Source organism: Lynx rufus, unplaced genomic scaffold, assembly GCF_022079265.1.
Source record: "Lynx rufus isolate CCGP_SWC_20201006 ecotype Redwood Valley unplaced genomic scaffold, mLynRuf1.p SCAF_4, whole genome shotgun sequence".
Lineage (NCBI taxonomy): Eukaryota > Metazoa > Chordata > Mammalia > Carnivora > Felidae > Lynx > Lynx rufus.
Window position 1 is genome coordinate 89,694,061 of NW_025814856.1, and position 18,341 is coordinate 89,712,401.

Sequence of the window (18,341 nt, forward strand, 5' to 3'; positions counted from 1 at the left end):
GTTCAACTCTTGTTTCTCTTGTCTTGAGAATTACTCAAGCACTTTTCTTTTTTTTTTAATTTTTTTAATGTTTTATTTATTTTTAAGACAGAGAGAGACAGAGCATGAGTGGAGATGGGGCAGAGAGAGAGGGAGACACAGAATCTGAAGCAGGTTCCAGGCTCTGAGCTGTCAGCACAGAGCCCGACGCAGGGCTCGAACTCATGAACTGTGAGATCATGACCTGAGCCGAAGTCAGACGCTCAACCCACAGAGCCACCCGGGCGCCCCACTCAAGCACTTTTCTATATTCAAACAAATACAACTGGAATGGTCTCAGTGACTGAGCTTGTATTATATTCTATTTATATTAATGACTTGGACATGATCCTACTAAGGTTCTACTAAGAATGCCAATATATATATATTTTTTCATTCAAGGATTATACATTACTGTAAACACTCAGGTTTGAAGATTGTCAGAGCACGCAGAAAACCTGACATTTTTCTGTACAGTATCTCTACAAGTTATTTCATAACTGGGTTGGGGGGGTATTATGTATTATCTGCTTGAAAATATAAACTATCCTTCACAAATGTACCAAATTGACCAGAAATAGAATATTCTCTAAAAGAAATTCAAGATGTTTCTTTATAAGACAAAAACCAAAAACCTCGGCTTACTCCTTTAATAAATTATAGTCATAGGGCTAAATATATAGGTGAGTATTTTCAAATTTTATGTATAAGGTGATCACTGGAAGTCTTAAAAGTAGTTACTTCGGGTAGTAATGTTTATGTCAGTCTGCCAAAGTCTAAATTTAGATCACAGTAAAGGGTAGCTACATAATTGTATTAATTGGGGAGAGACACTTATTCTTAATGCAATTCCCTGCATAAATTTTGGTTACCATGTTTAGGGTTTGAAAACAAAACTTGCACACAAACCAACATTCTGTTTATAACCATAGAACACTAATGCTTGTGTTTTATTATATAATACAACCAAAATATACATTTGACAATTTTCAATTATTTTAGATTACAAGACTACATTTCTTTTAAAATAGCAAAACTGTAATTGAAAATTGATTGGTAACCACTTACAATACCAGAATTAAATTACATGACTAGCTGATAGATTTTTGCCCTTTCCCAAAAAATCCTCTATCTCAAACTTACCATAAATAATTTACACTACAAAATATTTAAACGAGAGGTATAATTCATGTGCGTATTCCTATCTTTGCACTGTCAATATTGGAATTTTAAATCTTGTTTTTTAACCTCACTTGTAAGCTAAATTATTAAAATGCTGTGGTCATTTACTGAGAAAAATACATCTTTCTATAAAAACATTTCAAATATCACTTTTTTCTAAACTATCCATTCCCAGTAAGGCTAATCACTTTTCCAGCATGTTGTCTGCGACAAATGTAACATTCTAAAGAGAAGCCATTTCAGTTTTGATTTTCATTGGTATTTATTATATATATGAAATATAGCTTATATTTAAGTTTAAAATACCAGTGTCTAATTAATGTTCTTATTCAACTTAATATTCTGTGGACATGTGGTTAACATAAAACTTTGAAAGTTTAGTTTTGATAATGTTGAAAAACAGTCACTGGCCACTGTAAACTCAGTTTTTAATTGAGTCTATACAATTCAGCAGGAACAAAACTTAACAGCATAAAAGAACTGAAATATTGACCAAAGGCAGAATTCAAGAGTAAGACAATTTTGCAGGTAGCATATTGAAAATGAGCATCAGTTAGCCAAACATTGGTGAGATTTGGTCTAGATTATGATTCCTCTACTGTTGTAGCTTTTGCAAATTTCTGAATTTCTCTGACTACTTTTCCATCTCTTAAGTAATTTGGTTGGTTTTCCAAAATGTTTATTCAGTAATATGAATGTAGTGTTTTGAGCTCTTTGGAGGAAAAAAAGCTTCTACATAAATTAATTACTATTCATTTCTAAGCAAACTCTCAAAATTCCCAATGAATTGAATATAAATGTATGCAGAAAGGCAGAATTCCATTTAGCAGCATAAATAGATGGAATGAAATGCAGGCAAGAATATGCAAGTTAAAGACATATGTATTCAAAACAGGGGAGAAAAATATGAAACCAAGAATAAGCAGACATTTTAAGACCTCTCCATAGATAGCTGATTTCTTAGCAAACATTTTTGAAACTATGACTATAATTTTAGTTTTCATTATTTCAAGGAAATTTTGGTAAAACCTTCAGTGGTGAGGAAGTATATATTGTATCTCAGCCCTAGACTTAATACATTCACACTGTCTTAAGTGTTCCAGGCAACTAAAAGGTTAAAAATTCAATGTAGCTTAGATGTCCTCTATCTTTACAAATACACATAAATCTTTGTCCATATTTTTTTATTCTATGACTTTTTGTTTCATTCAATATTTACTCAATATTTCAAATATATTTTAAGCAATTACCATAAGTTAATGTTTTAGATCTAAAGCAGCCCAAATATTAGCTGTAGGGTAAAAGAAGTTGCCCAAACTTTATCTAAATAATTAAGATTAAAAAGGAGCAATTAAAAAATGGCCTGAACATTCGTATTTTGATGAAAACCAAATTTATTACAGAAGTCAATCCTAACATTTGAGCTTCATGTAATTCTCCCAAAGCCATCTCTGCTTTGATTGTGACTGTCTGATATACAGGAAATCTTAAAAATAAAACAGCCTCCCATTTATTTGCTTTGAGCTTGCTATGAGTTCCTGGAACATTTAGACCCAGCGAATCCAAAGTTACAGACACTCTCATTACAATATTCAATTAGCCTGATCTCCCTACAGCTTTCTTATGCATTACTTTTAAAGAGTGTTTGTGTCTGGTTCACCTTAAAAACAAACAAACAAACAAACAAACAAAAACTTATTTAAGCTTTCTGTATAGTGAAACACCTACAAATATTTACGGTATCATTTCAAAAGAGGTACTTAACCTCACATAGCAGTGTGACTACTTTGACATAGGTAAGCAAGACAAATAGAATGAACGTAAGATTGAATGTTCTGAACATCGAGTCAGTCACAGACATGACACTGAACTCTAATAAGGTGCCCTTTAACCACACAGGTTCTCAGAGGCTCTTCTTTCAAGATATGCAGCATGCATGATAAACGAGCAATGTCTGCTATTCAGTTTTCTGAAAGGCTGCCTTCCATGTGAGGAAGTGACTAATTTTTCATTTCACACTAAAAAGGGCGTGAAGAGGCAAAACAGAAGAAGGCTAAGGGTTTTGTGTTCCAAGAAGGAAAGGTGAGTCCTGCTTCCACAGGCAGGAAACATACCATACGTATGCAGAGAGGGAAAGTCAAATTGGAAACATTCGAAAGTGCTAACAAAATATGAAAAAATGTTTAGGTTAATGCTGCGAGTTCGGTTTCTTTACATGCATTAGGCTTATTTATTATTAAATTACGAAAGCAATGTTACTTGAATTACAGCATATAATCTCAGAAATGCAAAAAGATTGTGTGAAGAAAAGATGTCAAAGAGTTAATTTAACCCTTTCCGTTGTCAAAATTTTTGCATTTGTTCTGTTATTCAACAAATATATATCCCCACTCCCCACCACTCTAGTCTACCTAATTCTATCTCTCTCTATATGCATATATTCTTATTTTCCTATTCACTCAAATAAAATACAATAATCCAATATTCAGGCGAGAATAAAGGCAGTAAATGGAAATAATTTCCAGAGTACAATGAAATTTTAGAAAAAAAGAGAGGAAGTACTACTGAAATCCCATTGGTTGTAAATAAATCTGTGTTCATTCTTCCCATGATCTTTTAGAAAATTTACTTTTCCTCAGACTTTCGCTAGCAGTTTGTTATAATGTAGAATTTTTTTAACAGATGGATTACAAATTGGCAGCTACTTATACTCTGGTGACCAAAGCTACATTACATTTCGCCCACTTTATTTGTGATTGTTCTTCCTTTTTATGGGGATATGAGTTTTCCCCAAAGCCAGAATTTATGGCTGTCTTTCTTTCTGTCTCTTAACAAATCCCATCTGTATGCCTTCCCATTAGGATGCAGTATACATCATGGTGTTTCCCTTATTAAAATGTTTTCCCATGTCTTATTAAAATATTTATGAAGCATTCCGTCCCTGTAAAGCTCGGCATATATTCTAAAAACACATAACCGAGCACTAACTTCTCTCCACGAACCTGTTTCTCCTGACAAGTCATAAGGAATGCTGGGAGGAGCATTTATACCTTCAGTAAATCACACTGCAGTACAACGAACGTAACCTCTGTAGTTTGAAATAATGCACCTCTCCAAACTCCTAAACCATGAACCAAGAGTGAACCGGGAAAGATCCTGTTGATAGTGTGGGCTGTGTGCATTTGTGTCTTCCAATTCCTACCGTGTGGTAGCCAGTTCTAGAGCAGAATTGATATATCTGTTCATAAGAACATATATATAGCACAACTGCATGGTCAACTCCATCCTTAAGGTCCATGCAAGGGAAATAAAGCACCTTATGACAATATAAAATTTGATGCTTGCTGACCTCAGGTATTTACATGACATAACAAATTCAAAAACTCAGGACATTAAACATTTACAAATGGGAAGCCCCTATTTCGAGGCTAATTCTACTACTTTGCAAGTACATGTTTAGTTCTCAGAAAACCGGTTCAGATGAATTATTTGCCCTCGCTATGCCATATTCACCACATATAGTCTTATTCAGATTATCGTTCTTGGGTCCTTTGCCTTAGCATAACTCCGTGGAAAGCTCTTATGAGTTCGTATATGGGGTGTACAAAACAGAAGATGCTATTTTTACAGGTAAAGCATTCTTTTCTTTAAATTAAAGAAAAAACTACGTGTCCATGGCTCTCGGAAGCTCATCCAGGTCTCTGTGATGCCTTCGATTTCGTTTCTTCTTCATCTCCTGCATGTGTTTCCACTTGGGGCCGCCCTTGGTTCGCTGTCTCCGCTTCTCCCTGTGCCACATCTGTTCGCAGTACTGGTCGAGGCTGAAGTTTGGGCTGCTAAGGATCTGGATGTAGTCTTTGTATCTCAACCGTGACTCGGCCAACAGATCCTTGACCTGCCCCTCCTCGTGCTCTGCCCTCTGGGTATTTTCCATCTGTTCACTCTCAATGACATTCAAAGTCAGCTTCACTATGGTGTGGATAAAAGTGTGCTCCTGGGCTTTGCAGTAATACATCCCAGAGTCCTTCTTCTGCAAACTTCGAATCAGTAGCCCGTATTCTGTTTTGATGATCCTTTCATCAGGTTTCAACTGCAGAATTGGAAAAATGGAGGTAATAAATGAAAAGCAGAGAGGGCTATGAGCAAATGAACAGAGGCTCCCTAGGTTTAGTCAGATGAACCTAAGAGATCTATTCCCATCTCCCTGTCATCAAGCATAATATTACCAGCCACAGTGGAAGACAGTGACAAATTCCACAAAAGTAACAGCCCCCGAAGATGCAGGTTTGCATCTCATTCTTATCTAACTAAACCTTTGGAACATAGTTCGTTTTTCTCCCAGTCTACAGGTAGGAATGAAAGCTATAAAAAACAATGAAGTAAAACTGGAAACTCTCAACCGACCATCTTTACAGAAATTTCATGTACCAAGTGGAATATTAAAAACACCAATTGGTATCTGAATTTCTGAGCCAGAACGGGACACTGACAGTCATCGTGCAGAAAGAGGGATTTTAGCACATGCTACTACCTGTGAAGTAGAAATAGAACAAGGATTCCAAAAGGAATTCACTCTGTCTTCTGGATATCACCCAGTAAGTGAGCTGAGCAGCATATGGAGACCGTAAGTGGCGACTTGTTAAAAGTCTAGGGGAAAAGCATGGATACAGCTTTTGGGATGTTAGAGCTGTAACTGAGTAGGACCATCGTCAGAAGGTTAGCAACATTTAAAGCTGAATTTCCCTTTTTACTATGGATTGAACTTTGATACTGTGTGTATATGTGATACTTTAGATTATGTCATTTGTGGAAATATTTGCCATACCTCGGTATACCATGACCTAGTAATGTGATTTCAAGTGTGAGAAAACTCAATGAACAAAAAAGAACCCCTCCTGAAACATGATGCCCTTTACCCTTTGAAGCAACAGCACTGGAAGACAATTCAAGCATTTAGGCTTGCCTGGCCCCCAACCTGGTGTGAATAGCAAATCTACCTTCAATATAACTGGAGGCACGTTTACCGACACAAGAGCCCTGTTTCATGTGGAATATTGTTGAGTGGCTCGGCACTAAGTAGAATAACAACAACAACAAAGAAGTCTGGAAGATTTCCCAGTTTACACATCTGTCCCTGAATTGTAGACTTTTAGTGGATGGAAATCAAGGAGGCATAAAGACGGCTAAATTAAATTTATTCACAGTGGGTGGATTATACACTGCATCTTTATGTGAAAAATATGTAGGAAAAAGTCCCTCCAATTGTGGAAATATGAGCAAAGGAAAAGAAACATCTCTGGCTACCAGCCCAGTTAACTAACAAGTATATAGCCAACCACCCTCTGTGCCAGAGAAGTGCAGCTGGTGGGGTACCACGCGAGGCCAAAGGCAGGTCACAGCCCAGATCCCTGGTTAATGAAGCTGAATGGTCTCCAGGCTGCCTTCGGTCTACACTGAATCCACACCGTCAGGGTTTTGTTTGTTTGTTTCCCTTAACTTTCCCCATTTGGTGATTCTTGCGTGTGCTATTTTTTTTTTTTTCTTAATGGACTTACTCTAAAGGCCCAGGCACTTAAAAACGCTGTTGTCATTCACTTACATTCACAGAAACGGGGGAGTCTCATGCCTAAAATAACAAATGTGAACTTGAATTGGTAGGATTCGAAAGGGTCCATCTTAAGCAGAAATACTAATCTCAAATTTAACACATTACGTACACGTTTTCCTTTAAATAATTTTCCTGTAGGAATTATTCTTCAAATTTTAAATATATCTTAGATCACAAAATTCTGCCTCCAAAGCCTAGGATCTGGTACTTATCTGCCGACTCTGCTTCCTATGATTACTCATTTATCTTCTCCGATGGGGCTTCCATTTATCAAGTTGGTGACAGAGCATATGGTGTATTTGGGGGGTTAAGAGTAAAGCTCTTGGAAGGTTAAAGTGTGAGGTATTATTAGCAACATTATAGACTACTGCACTGTCACTGGAAAGCTGGAGAGGTGATGTTCTGAGGCTTTTATTTTTTGTAATTTCCTCTTAATAGAAAATGGCCTGTGGTTATTAGCATGACAGTCAAGGTGGGTGACTTCAGTTTCAGTTCATCTCTAGATTTCATAACTGGAACTCTCGCTGATGTTTAAGCTGCGCTTAATGTGGCTTTTAGAGAGCTGTCACAGCTCTGACTCACTACTTTTTATTGTTCTCTTTAATCTCCTGACAGGAAGAAATTATGACTTTGATTTCGCACATATGATGTAACACTTCATTATCTCTGCTGTTCTCTTTTTGTATCCTGTTTATTTGTTTAACTCTGAAGTCCAGCTCCCTTCCCTCCTTCTGCATCTATGTCTGTCCCTACTGGACTCAGAGTTTCATAAACACCTGGCATTTCCTTAGTCCAGTGTGATCCTTCCCTTTTCTTTCTTCCATGGAATGCTTAATTTTTCTTTTTTTTTTTTTTCTTTTTTGACCTATAGATATAAAATGCACTTTAATAAATTTCTTTCTGGATTTATCTAATGTTTATTAGATCATTTAAGTGTTTTTTCTTTGCCAATTTTCAAAAACATGCCTTGATTGAAATAGTATTTCTAATAAAATACAGTTGGAATTGCTATATTTTCATAGGGTTTTTTTGCTATCTAGAGACAGGAAGCTGCGACCCAGAAATTAAGCGGCTGACTCACATTTGTCTACTTCACGTTCTCCTTCTCTGTACTGCTTGCCTTCCATCCTGGAACAGGATGCATTACGCAGGCTGTATCTCCACAGTGAGATGTCAGCACAGTCCATTTAGAAAATTCAGCTCCTTTACAAAGAGATAATGTAATCTCTGGCCTCTGATTTAAACTCATGGAATTTTCTCCACTCTAAGAGTGATAAGTAAAAACTGCTCCGCTAAATCAAAACCACGCTCGAACTGGGGTCGGCTATCCATTTGCCTAATGTGAACGAGGATAATATATTTGGCATTATTAAATGTAGATCTTCAGTGAAGGGCAATTCATTTAACACGAGAAGAGTAGCGTGGAGAGGGACAAAGGACATTTAGGTATGAAGCAGCAGGTAAAGGTCAGGGACTCTGCTCTCCAATAATAGCGGCCTAATGGTAATTCCCTTGCAGATAATTTGCCTGTCAAATCTCTCATAGCTAAAGCATGGCATGTGTCTTCGAAGTGACTGGGCCTTCAAGAATATCTCTTTTCTGCAACAAACATAGAAGGAAGACTTATTTAAAAATAGTTCTGAGGCAACTGATTCGTTCTTTAAAAGAAAAAAAAATGGAATTTATACATCACTAGCCCCTAGATTAATCTGGTGTCTTAGAGTAAATGTAAATATAAAATGCAAACTGCAATGGTAAGAATAAAATGGTAATAACTAGGAAAATATATATTTGCTGTTTCATTAGGGAAGGAGTTTCTAAGCATCATAAGTGAGACATCATCGAGATATAAATCTGTAGATTTGTCTATGTAAAATATAAAACTCTTTTATGTAAGGAACACACATTTTAGAGACATAAAACATAATAAGTTACTTACGCATAGCATTAAAATGTTCACATCAATAATAGAGTTTAAAAGAGTTGGTGAAAATAATTTAAAATTTTTTTAATGTTTATTTTTGAGAGAGAGAGAAAGACAGAATGCAAGCAGCGGAGGGGCAGAGAGAGAGGGAGACACAGAATGTGAAGCAGGCTCCAGGCCCGAGCTGTCAGCACAGAGCCCGATGTAGGGCTCGCACTTATGAACTGAAAGATCATGACCTGAGCAAAAGTTGGATGCTTAACCGACTGAGCCAACCAGGTGCCCCTGTGAAAATCATTTTTAATGAATACTTCAATGTAAACTAAGCAAATGGTGGAGCCTGGGTGGCTCAGTCCGTTGAACATCCAACTTCGGCTCAGGTGATGATCTCACAGTTTGTGAGTTCGAGCCCCACGTTGGGCTCTCTGATGTCAGCCAGAGTTGGCTTGAATCCTCTGTCCCTCTCTCTTTCTCTGCCCCTCCCCCCACTCATGCTCGCCCACTCTCTCTCTCCCTCAAAAGTAAATAAAAACATTAGAAATAAATAAAAATAAATAAATAAACTAAGCAAATGATGGGTACAGCACTTCAAATACAATGGAAACTGACAACTATGAAGTATGAGAAGGCAAATTCATATACGGTGATTTTGACAAGAAATTAGCAATATACAGCTGCTCATCAAAAGCCATAAAGATAACTTTTCACTCAGTTATTTTACCTCAAAAGATATGTCCTAAGAAAACAGAAGAGCAGAGGAAGATTTAGATATCAGGAAGTTGACTACTATTTTTTTCAAAGAGGAAACACGTGCTATTTAAATAACTTGGAATAATCATGGAAGACTGTGGTGTCAGGGTGGCGGGCGTAGGGCTAGGAAAAAACATGGTATTCAAATTGAATGATAATGAAAGCTGCTCAAAGTGTAATGGTTAGTGGAAAAAAAATTGGAATAGACATCATTAGAGGCCTCATAATTCTCTATGTGTCACTATATTTTCCAAACCATTTATATTGCTTTTATAATAGAAAGAACGACAATAAAACAAAGACCTACCCAGGGAAAAATACAAATACTTGAAGATGTGTTTAAAATATTTTTTAAACACACACACACACACACACACACACACACACACACACACACAAGAAAATACTCCCACAAATGGCATAAGGTATTACCTCTTCTAGTCATTCAGACCCCAAAAGTTCAACAGAAGCTCAGGGACTGCCGATTAACTTGCTACTTACAGCATAAACATCATCAATTTCAAGAACAGCTTTATAAGGAAGTCAGCAGATAACTGACTCATGACCTCCCCAACAGCACCCAACTGTGAAACAGCTCAGTAAGGAAATGTTCTCCTCCTGGCAGAGAATAAGCTGGTGACAGGCTCTGTGCCACAGGAGATTCTAGTCCCTCCTGCAGGCTTTTTTTCAGTGGGGAAAGATTCCAAACTGTGACCTTCTTGGTAAGGAGCAGAAGACAGCCTGCTGGGAAAAATGCCTCAAGTCTAGTCTGGATTTTGCCCCTTTCCTCAGCTCAGGAAGCAGGACTGCATATCCTGGACAATGTGTAACTACCTACTTACAAAGGTAGATGAAAATAGCAGTTGAAATATTACAGCTAGCATACTTTTAAGTAAAATACACTATTTCTGCCCCATTAAAATTCATGGAGCATGGTACCACCATGACCATATGATATACTGTTAAAAGGTACATTAAAGGAATGCGTTGCCTCTTCAGGAATATGAAAGATGCGAATGGAAACGTGAATAGGCAAATGTATATATCTAGAACTAGAAGACTACCCCTCCCCCAAGCAGAGTACCATAGTCTTTTAAAAGTCAGATTAAATTTGCCATGGAAGAAGCATCATATTTAAAGAATTACTTTTAACTGGTGAGAAATTATCAAACTTTATTAGCTATAAAATTAAAACTGCTGGTTTGGGACATTTAAGAGTAAAATATTACAATGTAACTAAAATGTGCATGTTAAAATTCAGATTCAATAGTTCTTCGATAAAAAGTTAATGCTTTATGTTTCAAAGTTTTATAATCACTTCCATGTCAGATAATACTTTAATATATATTGGAGAAAATGGGGCCCTTAAAATAAACATGTATTATAAATACGGATATGCTGTAATCTTAGAATATATGTATGTCAGTAATGATGAAGAATCCAAGTTTTATTGGAGAAATCAGACATGACAATCACTGGAGTATTCCCTTGGTATTAAGCATGTAGAGTCAACATTTTAATAAAAACATTTGTTCTTGAAGATTTCAGATGAAAAGAAAGATATTAACACCTTAATGTAATGGTAGAACATATCTTTCCATCAATTTCTTATGATCAACTTGGTCCTTCTACTGCAAGGCTTCTCAGCCTCAGCACTACTGAGATTTGGGGCCAGAAAACTCATTCTTGTGAGGGATTCTGAACTGAACAATGTTTAACATCATCCCGGACCTCTACCCACAAGAGATACCAATAGCACCCTCGACCCACCGTCCATCCAGCTGTGACAACTAAGAACGTCTCTGGATATCGCCAGATGTGAACACTAGCAGCAAATTCGCCTGCAGTTGAGAACCACTATTCTCTACTAATGTCTGACCGATTACATGTATTATTTTAAATGTTTATAGACTTATCAAGGAGGCTGGTATTTTAGAGCATTTGCTCTGCCTATTTATATGACAGAGAAATTGAGTGTTAGGAAAACTTCTCAACCTGCTCATAAATCCTCAGCAGTCAAGCTGAAACCATGACCAGTGCTATTTCCTATTTCACACATCTTCCTGATAGAGAGTATCTGCAATTTTTTTTAAGTTATGTAAACTTGAGAGAAAGAAAGAGGGGGGGGAGGGCAGAGGGAGAGGGAGAGAAAGAATCATAAGCAGAAGGCTCTGCACCACCAGTGCAGAGCCCAGTGTGGGGCTGGAACTCACAAAGTGTGAGATCATTATCTGAGCCTAAACCAAGAGTCTGACACTTAACTGACTGGGCCACCCAGGTGCCCCGCATATCTGTAATTTTATAAGTGTATTTTACACTTGTGAGTAATCCTCTGCTTTGAAATTCACATTCTCATCTGTATTTTCTCATTTTACTTTCATAGTAACTTTTAAATTTATTTTGTTCACTTTAGAAAATCCTGGCGCATACAGGCTCAATGATATTACCAAACACAGGACTGCGATTCAATCAAATATCGAATTCTGAATCCTGAGTTCATTCCATTACTCGTTACAATATCCTTGGTTTACTATTGGGAATATTAGAACTCTATACTGAGTGTCACTGGTTTCTCTTAGGCACTGAAAGAGAAAAATAAAAACTTTGCCATTTACCCTTTGTTTCATGGCACTACATAATAATACAGGATTTCTCAGACTACCCAAAGTCATCTCATTAAGTTCAGCAACATATATAATTTATCTACCTCACAAAATTTCTGTTATATGTTTCAATCATATGTATGTCTTAGACTCAAACAGAAAAAGTCAAAAGATAAAGAGAACACCCATACTGCTTTTCCTTTTGCTAATTTAATTTTAATACATCCAGAGTGAAGGGGTGCATGTCCAGATAGTTATCCAACTTGTTCACCTGATATGACAAAGATAGGTATTTCTTTCTGTATCCATATTCAACCTATTTCACTTTATGATCTAAGTTAAACACAAAATGATCTAAGTTAAACACAATAGTTAAACCACTATTATGACCTAAGTGTAAACACAGTCAAAATTTACTCCTTATCCTACCATAGGGGGAAAATATGTGTTCTTGTTTTTGACCAGGGAATTGCTCTAAAATACAGACAATCTATGAGAATGAAAATTTGGAAAAAATTATGTAAATTTCTTATAAAAATTCAATCTAATTTTAAATATATTTTATTAATGTGTCTGTATTAAGTTGTCCTATTATTTTTTTTAAGTTTATTAATGCAAGCAGGGGAGGGGCTGAAAGAGAATCCCAAGCAGGCTCTGCACTGTCAGCCCAGAGCCCAACACGGGGCTCGAACTAATGAACCATGAGATCATGACCTGAGCCGAAATCAAGAGTTGGATGCTTAACCAACTGAGTCACCCAGGTGCTCGCTCCTAAGTTGTCCTATTCATATCAAAAGCATTGTTATCTTCCATGTTAGTGAGTATAAATTAGTATTTTCCTCTTTACCCCAAATAGTGAGGAGAGCGCCATACGGCACTAAACATTGAACATCTCTCACCACCAAAACTTGATTTAACTTTTACGCTATTTCCCTCGAGATGAGCATTCTTTGAAGACTATAACTTACCTCCTCTCGATGCTCATCTCCTGACCGCTGGATATACCACTTAATAGATGCTTGTTGGGATTTAGGTATACATTCCAGAAAGGTTGAATTAAATTCAATGCCAAAAATCACCTTTTCATCAGCAGTTTCATGACTAATGCCTGGAAAGCAAACATGGAATAGGAGATTAACCTTGACCTGATTTTAAAAGCAATGGGAAAATAGACTGATTTAGAACAGATGCTATGAGGAAAAGATTCATACACATTATTAAAGAGAGAGGAAATTCATGTTATAATATTGTTACCGAAGAGTCAAATATTATCTAATAGATTGATTTTTAAAACTCTATCCTTGCATTACAATTTTTATCCTTTCATCAATATATCAACTATTTGCAACCAATTTTTTAAAGTAAGAACTCATAAGATCTAACTCTAACCACTGAGTCTTTTTATTCGAGCTGAACTGAATACAACTTCAGTGTCTTTTAATGATTCACCCCTTCCAACTTGTATAAAATATAACCCATTTTGTAAATAGTTCCAGAGGAGCAATTTACTTCATCTTTAAAGAGCATTTCTATCATGATTTGATCCACAGAGCTGACCACATAACATTAAGAAATTTTAATGTCAAAAAAGTAAGTACAGTGGTCTGTACTTGATAAAATTCTATACTGATGATATTGAGCTAGATGCTCTAATACTCAGAATCTGGACTTATACATATTATCTACCAAAAAATGTTCTCTTTTATTCAAAGAGGGATTCTTAAGCCCAACATGCATTTGCTATAAGATAGTTAATGGGCTGCTAAGGGAGCATTGTCTCAGACACCCTATTCTCGTAAATCAACTGCACCATCTGAAATACATTCCATCCAGAGTAGCCAAAGGCTGTGTCCCATGTGTGATCTAAGATCTGTAGCTCAAATTTGATCAAATAAAAAATGACAGCTGCTCAGCCTGGCCCAAACATGCACTTTTTCATCATATATTCAGATGTCTCAATTCTGCAGATGGGCCTACTTAGCATTTTAGGCATAAACCAAGAGTAAGGCTTAAGGGACCTCTGTGAATCCTACATGTAAGCACACAAAATTATCAGCAAATGGCATGAATGCACATATATCCAATAGTTGGGCTTGCCTTTGAAGAAACTTCTTTTGAACTTGTTTGTGTTTTACCAGCAATGATTAAGTCAGGCGTGCTGACACCATCATGAATTAACCTCATCTAACCTTCAAAATGTGTGGATTCCATTTGAAACTTGTAATATATCCACCATCCCTGCCAATTCAACAGATTATATCTGTGATTTTCACAGTTAATAAATTCCTAATGCACAGAAAGATCCCCAGTGCCAATCATGGAAGAGAAAGTCATGTATCATTTCAAAGTAACAGATGCCATTTTCCTGAGCAAAAGGAGTTCAGGAACAGAGCAGGGAGATTTCAGGCTGATTGTTAGGTGATGAGGCAAGAGTGGGGGAGAAACTCAATTAGACTGATTCGGCCAAAGAATCGGTCAAGTTAGTAAAAGATACATTAATGAAAATGAAATAGTTGATCGTATGAAATACTTTTTCAAGTCAGGAAAAACAGTGACTCTTTGACACGAAGTCATCACTATGTCCGTTTGACAGGAAATGAATTTACTGTTAGCAATAATCTTTGTTTCATTTTTGAGTTTTAAATTTCCTACTTTTAGCAATCTTATTTACAACTGCATCAAAAAGAATGAGTACCTAGGAATAAATTTAACTACGGACATGAAACACCCACACATTGCAAACTATAAGGCATTAATGACAGAAATTGAATAAGGCACAAGTAAATGGAAAGATACTTCATGCTCATGGATTAAAAGAATTAATATTGACAAAAACATCCATACTACTAAAAGCAATTTTTGGATTCAATGCAATCCCTATTAAAATACCAATCACATTTTTCACGGAGAAAGAAATAATTCTAAAAATTTGCACAGAACCATAAAAGACTCCGAAGAGCCAAAGCCAGCTTTAAGAAAAAAAGAACAAAGCTGGAGGCTTTGTGGGTGCTGCTCTGATGGGATCCCTTAAGCTCCCTGGTTTTAAACCATAATAACAAAACTATAGTAATTAAAACAGTATGGTACTGGCATAAAAACAGACACAGATCAGTGGAACAGAACAGAGAGCCCAGAAATAAACCCACACATAGATAGTCAATTATTTTTGCAATAAAAGAGCCCAGAATATACAACAGGAAAAGGACAGTCTTTTAAACAAATGGTGTTAGGAAAACTGGACAGTCACATGCAAAAAAAAAAAAAAAAAAAGGAAAAAGAAAAAAGAAAAAGGACCACCATACATAAAAATTACACCATACATAAAAATTAACCCTGAATGGATGGAAGTGTTAAATGTAAGACTTGAAACCATAAAACCCCTAGAAGAAAACTCAGGCAGTAAGCTCCTTGATGTATTTTATTGATGATTCTTTTAATTTGATGCCAGAACACAAACAACACAAGCAAAAATAAATAAGAAGGACAACATCAAACTAAAAGCTTCTGCACAGCAAAGACCATCGTCAACAAAATGAAATGTCTTCCTACCAAATGGGAGAAACTGTTTGCAAATAATATATCTGATAAGGCCTTAATATCAAAAATGTATAAACAACTCATACAACTCAATAGCAAAAGCCCCCAAATAATCCAATTGCAAATGAGCAGAGAAACTGAACATTTTTTTTTTTTCAAAGAGAACATAACAGATGGCCAGCAGGTACATGAAAAGATGCTCAGCATCACTGATCATCAGGGAAATGCAAATCAAAACCACAATGAGCTATCGTCTCATATCTGTCAGAATGGCTACGGTCTGAAAGATAAGAAATAACAAGTGTTGGCAAGGATGTGGAGAAAGGGAAACACTTGTGCACTGTTGATGGGAATGTAAATTAGCGCCAGGGAAGACAGTACAGAGGTTCCTCAAATAATTATAAATGTAACTAATATAGGATCTAGAGAGTCCACTTCTGGGTATCTACCTGAAAAACAAAACAAAACAAAACAAAACAAAACAAAACAAAACAAAACCCTAACTTGGAAAGATATATTCCACCCCCCCCTGCCCCGCCCACATTTACTGCAGCATATTTTGTAACTGTGGTGACGGATGCTAACTTAGACCTATTGTGATTGTTTCACAATGTATGCAAGTATTGAATCGTTGTTGTGTACTTGAAACTAGTATAAATGCTACCTGTCAATTATAACTTAATAAATTCCTTAAGATTGCAAATACATTAGTTTTTAAATACCCTTATTATCTCTACTTTAATGCCCACAGTTGATTTTCCGTCTCTGGCTTTCCAAATAGGTATCAACTACTCATATATATATATATATATATATATATTTTTTTTTTAAATGACTGTTCCCGGAAACATGAGATAACTTCTTATAGTCTACAGGGTAAACATAAACTCCATAGAATTCCATAGGAGCTGTCACAAACCTAGCCCAACCTCTGTGAGGTCTTTCTGATTGTAATTATTGTGCCTTCATCTACGGTAAAATTTGCCTTTGCTCTTTTAGCGAAGCTCAGATGCTATCCAGCTAAGTATCCTCTCCTTTACCCATGCATTACGCAAACATTCTTTTGTGCCTAGGATACAATTTACATCCCAGTGACACGGACAAGGTCATCAAGTGAATAAATTAAAGAACATAGTATTTGGCAGTGTTATGTGCTACAAATAAAAAAGCAGATCAGGGAATCAGAGGTAGAACACGGAGAAAGTATCTCAGGATGGTCAGAAAAGGTGTCTCTGAGACAAAAACATTTAATTAATTTTTTTACACTTATTTATTTTTAAGACAGAGACAGAAAGAGAGAGAGAGAGAGAGAGAGAGACAGGGCAAGCACAAGAGTGGCAGAGAGAGGCATAGAATCTGAATCAAGCTCCAGACTCCTAGCTGGCAGCACAGAGCCCGATGTGGGGCTCGAACCCACAAACCTCGAGATCACGACCTGAGCTGAAGTCAGACGCTTGACTGACTGAGCCACCCAGGTGCCCCTGAGACAATATTTTAAGCATAAAATTAAATGGTGTGGGGGCGCCTGGGTAGCTCAGTCGGTTAAAAGTCTGACTTCGGCTCAGGTCATGATCTCACGGTTTGTGGGTTCGAGCCCCGCATTGGGCTCTGTGCTGACAGTTCAGAGCCTGGAGCCTGCTTCAGATTCTGTGTCTCCCTCTCTCTCTGCCCCTCCTCTGCTCACACTCCATTTCTCTCTCAAAAATAAATAATCATTAAAAAAATAAAAAAAAATTAAATGGTGTGACACCTGAATATAAGAGTTCTTTAGGTAGGTACGGGGGAAATAAATACAAACCTAGTTGAGGCAGGAACAAGACTGGGGCTTTTGAAAAAGAGAAACCAGTGAGCGAGCCATGCAACAGTGAAACGAGAGGATCCAAGCAAGTATCAGGAACTAGATCAAGCAGACTCTAGAGGCCATGGTAAACGCTATGGGTTTTTCACTAATTGTTCTAAGAAGCTAGTGAAAGATTTTGAGTAAGAGAATGCTGTTATCTGACTGTAGTTTCTGAAAGGTTACTCTGGCTACTAAGTGGGATGGAGACTGACCAGGGGAAAAAACGGAAGCAGGAGGACCAGATAAACGGCTCTGGGACAGGTGTGGTGGCTTTGGGTAAGCGGGCACATCGGGAGGTGATGAAGAGTAGGAGCAGTGGTGGCCACAGAGCCAAAAGGACTTATTGTGAGGTTGGTACTAGGCTGTGGAAGAAAGAGAAGAAGAAAAAGATGATGCCTAGCTGCTTTTTTTTTGCTAAGCAGTTGGGTGAATGGAGGTGCTATTTATTAATATGGGTAAGTCTTCACTGCAGAACAACGAAGTTTAGGAAAAGACAGCACTAATTCTTTCTCATAGATCATTTGGGACACTTATTAGGCATCTAAGATGAGCTCTTGGGTAGGCATACAAGTCGTCTGGCATACAAGACAGAGTTTAGAACCGGACTAAGAATCTGGGAGCAAATTGCCTCTGAGAGTATTGAAATTGATGGTGTTAGGCAGTGAACAGGCAAAGATTTTACATTTAGATGGTGGGATGCAAAGGAGAGTTAAGAACACTCAGAAGGAGCAGCCTGTAAAGTGAGAGGAAAATCATAAGGATGTTGGGGGGGAGCATGAAGCCCAAGAATGCTGAGACACCATGTCTTTGGAAAAACCAAACCAAGCCAAAACAAAACAAAAAACCCTGATTTGTAGTGCTTGTTCTTTTTTGTGTAAA

At 37.0% G+C, this 18,341-nt stretch overlaps 1 protein-coding gene across 1 annotated transcript in view; it reads right to left on the reverse strand.

Moving 5' to 3' along the window:
* Window positions 1-3,627: 3,627 nt before the first annotated feature.
* SEMA3D (semaphorin 3D) overlaps window positions 3,628-18,341 on the reverse strand; it is a 125,883-nt gene continuing 111,169 nt past the window's right edge. Inside the window, exons 16-17 of the mRNA XM_047097073.1 lie at window positions 13,054-13,193; window positions 3,628-5,290 (exon numbers count right to left, since the gene is read on the reverse strand). Of these exons, the coding sequence (XP_046953029.1) occupies window positions 4,865-5,290; window positions 13,054-13,193 (566 nt within the window). The 3' untranslated portion in view covers window positions 3,628-4,864. The remainder of the gene's footprint in view (window positions 5,291-13,053; window positions 13,194-18,341) is intronic.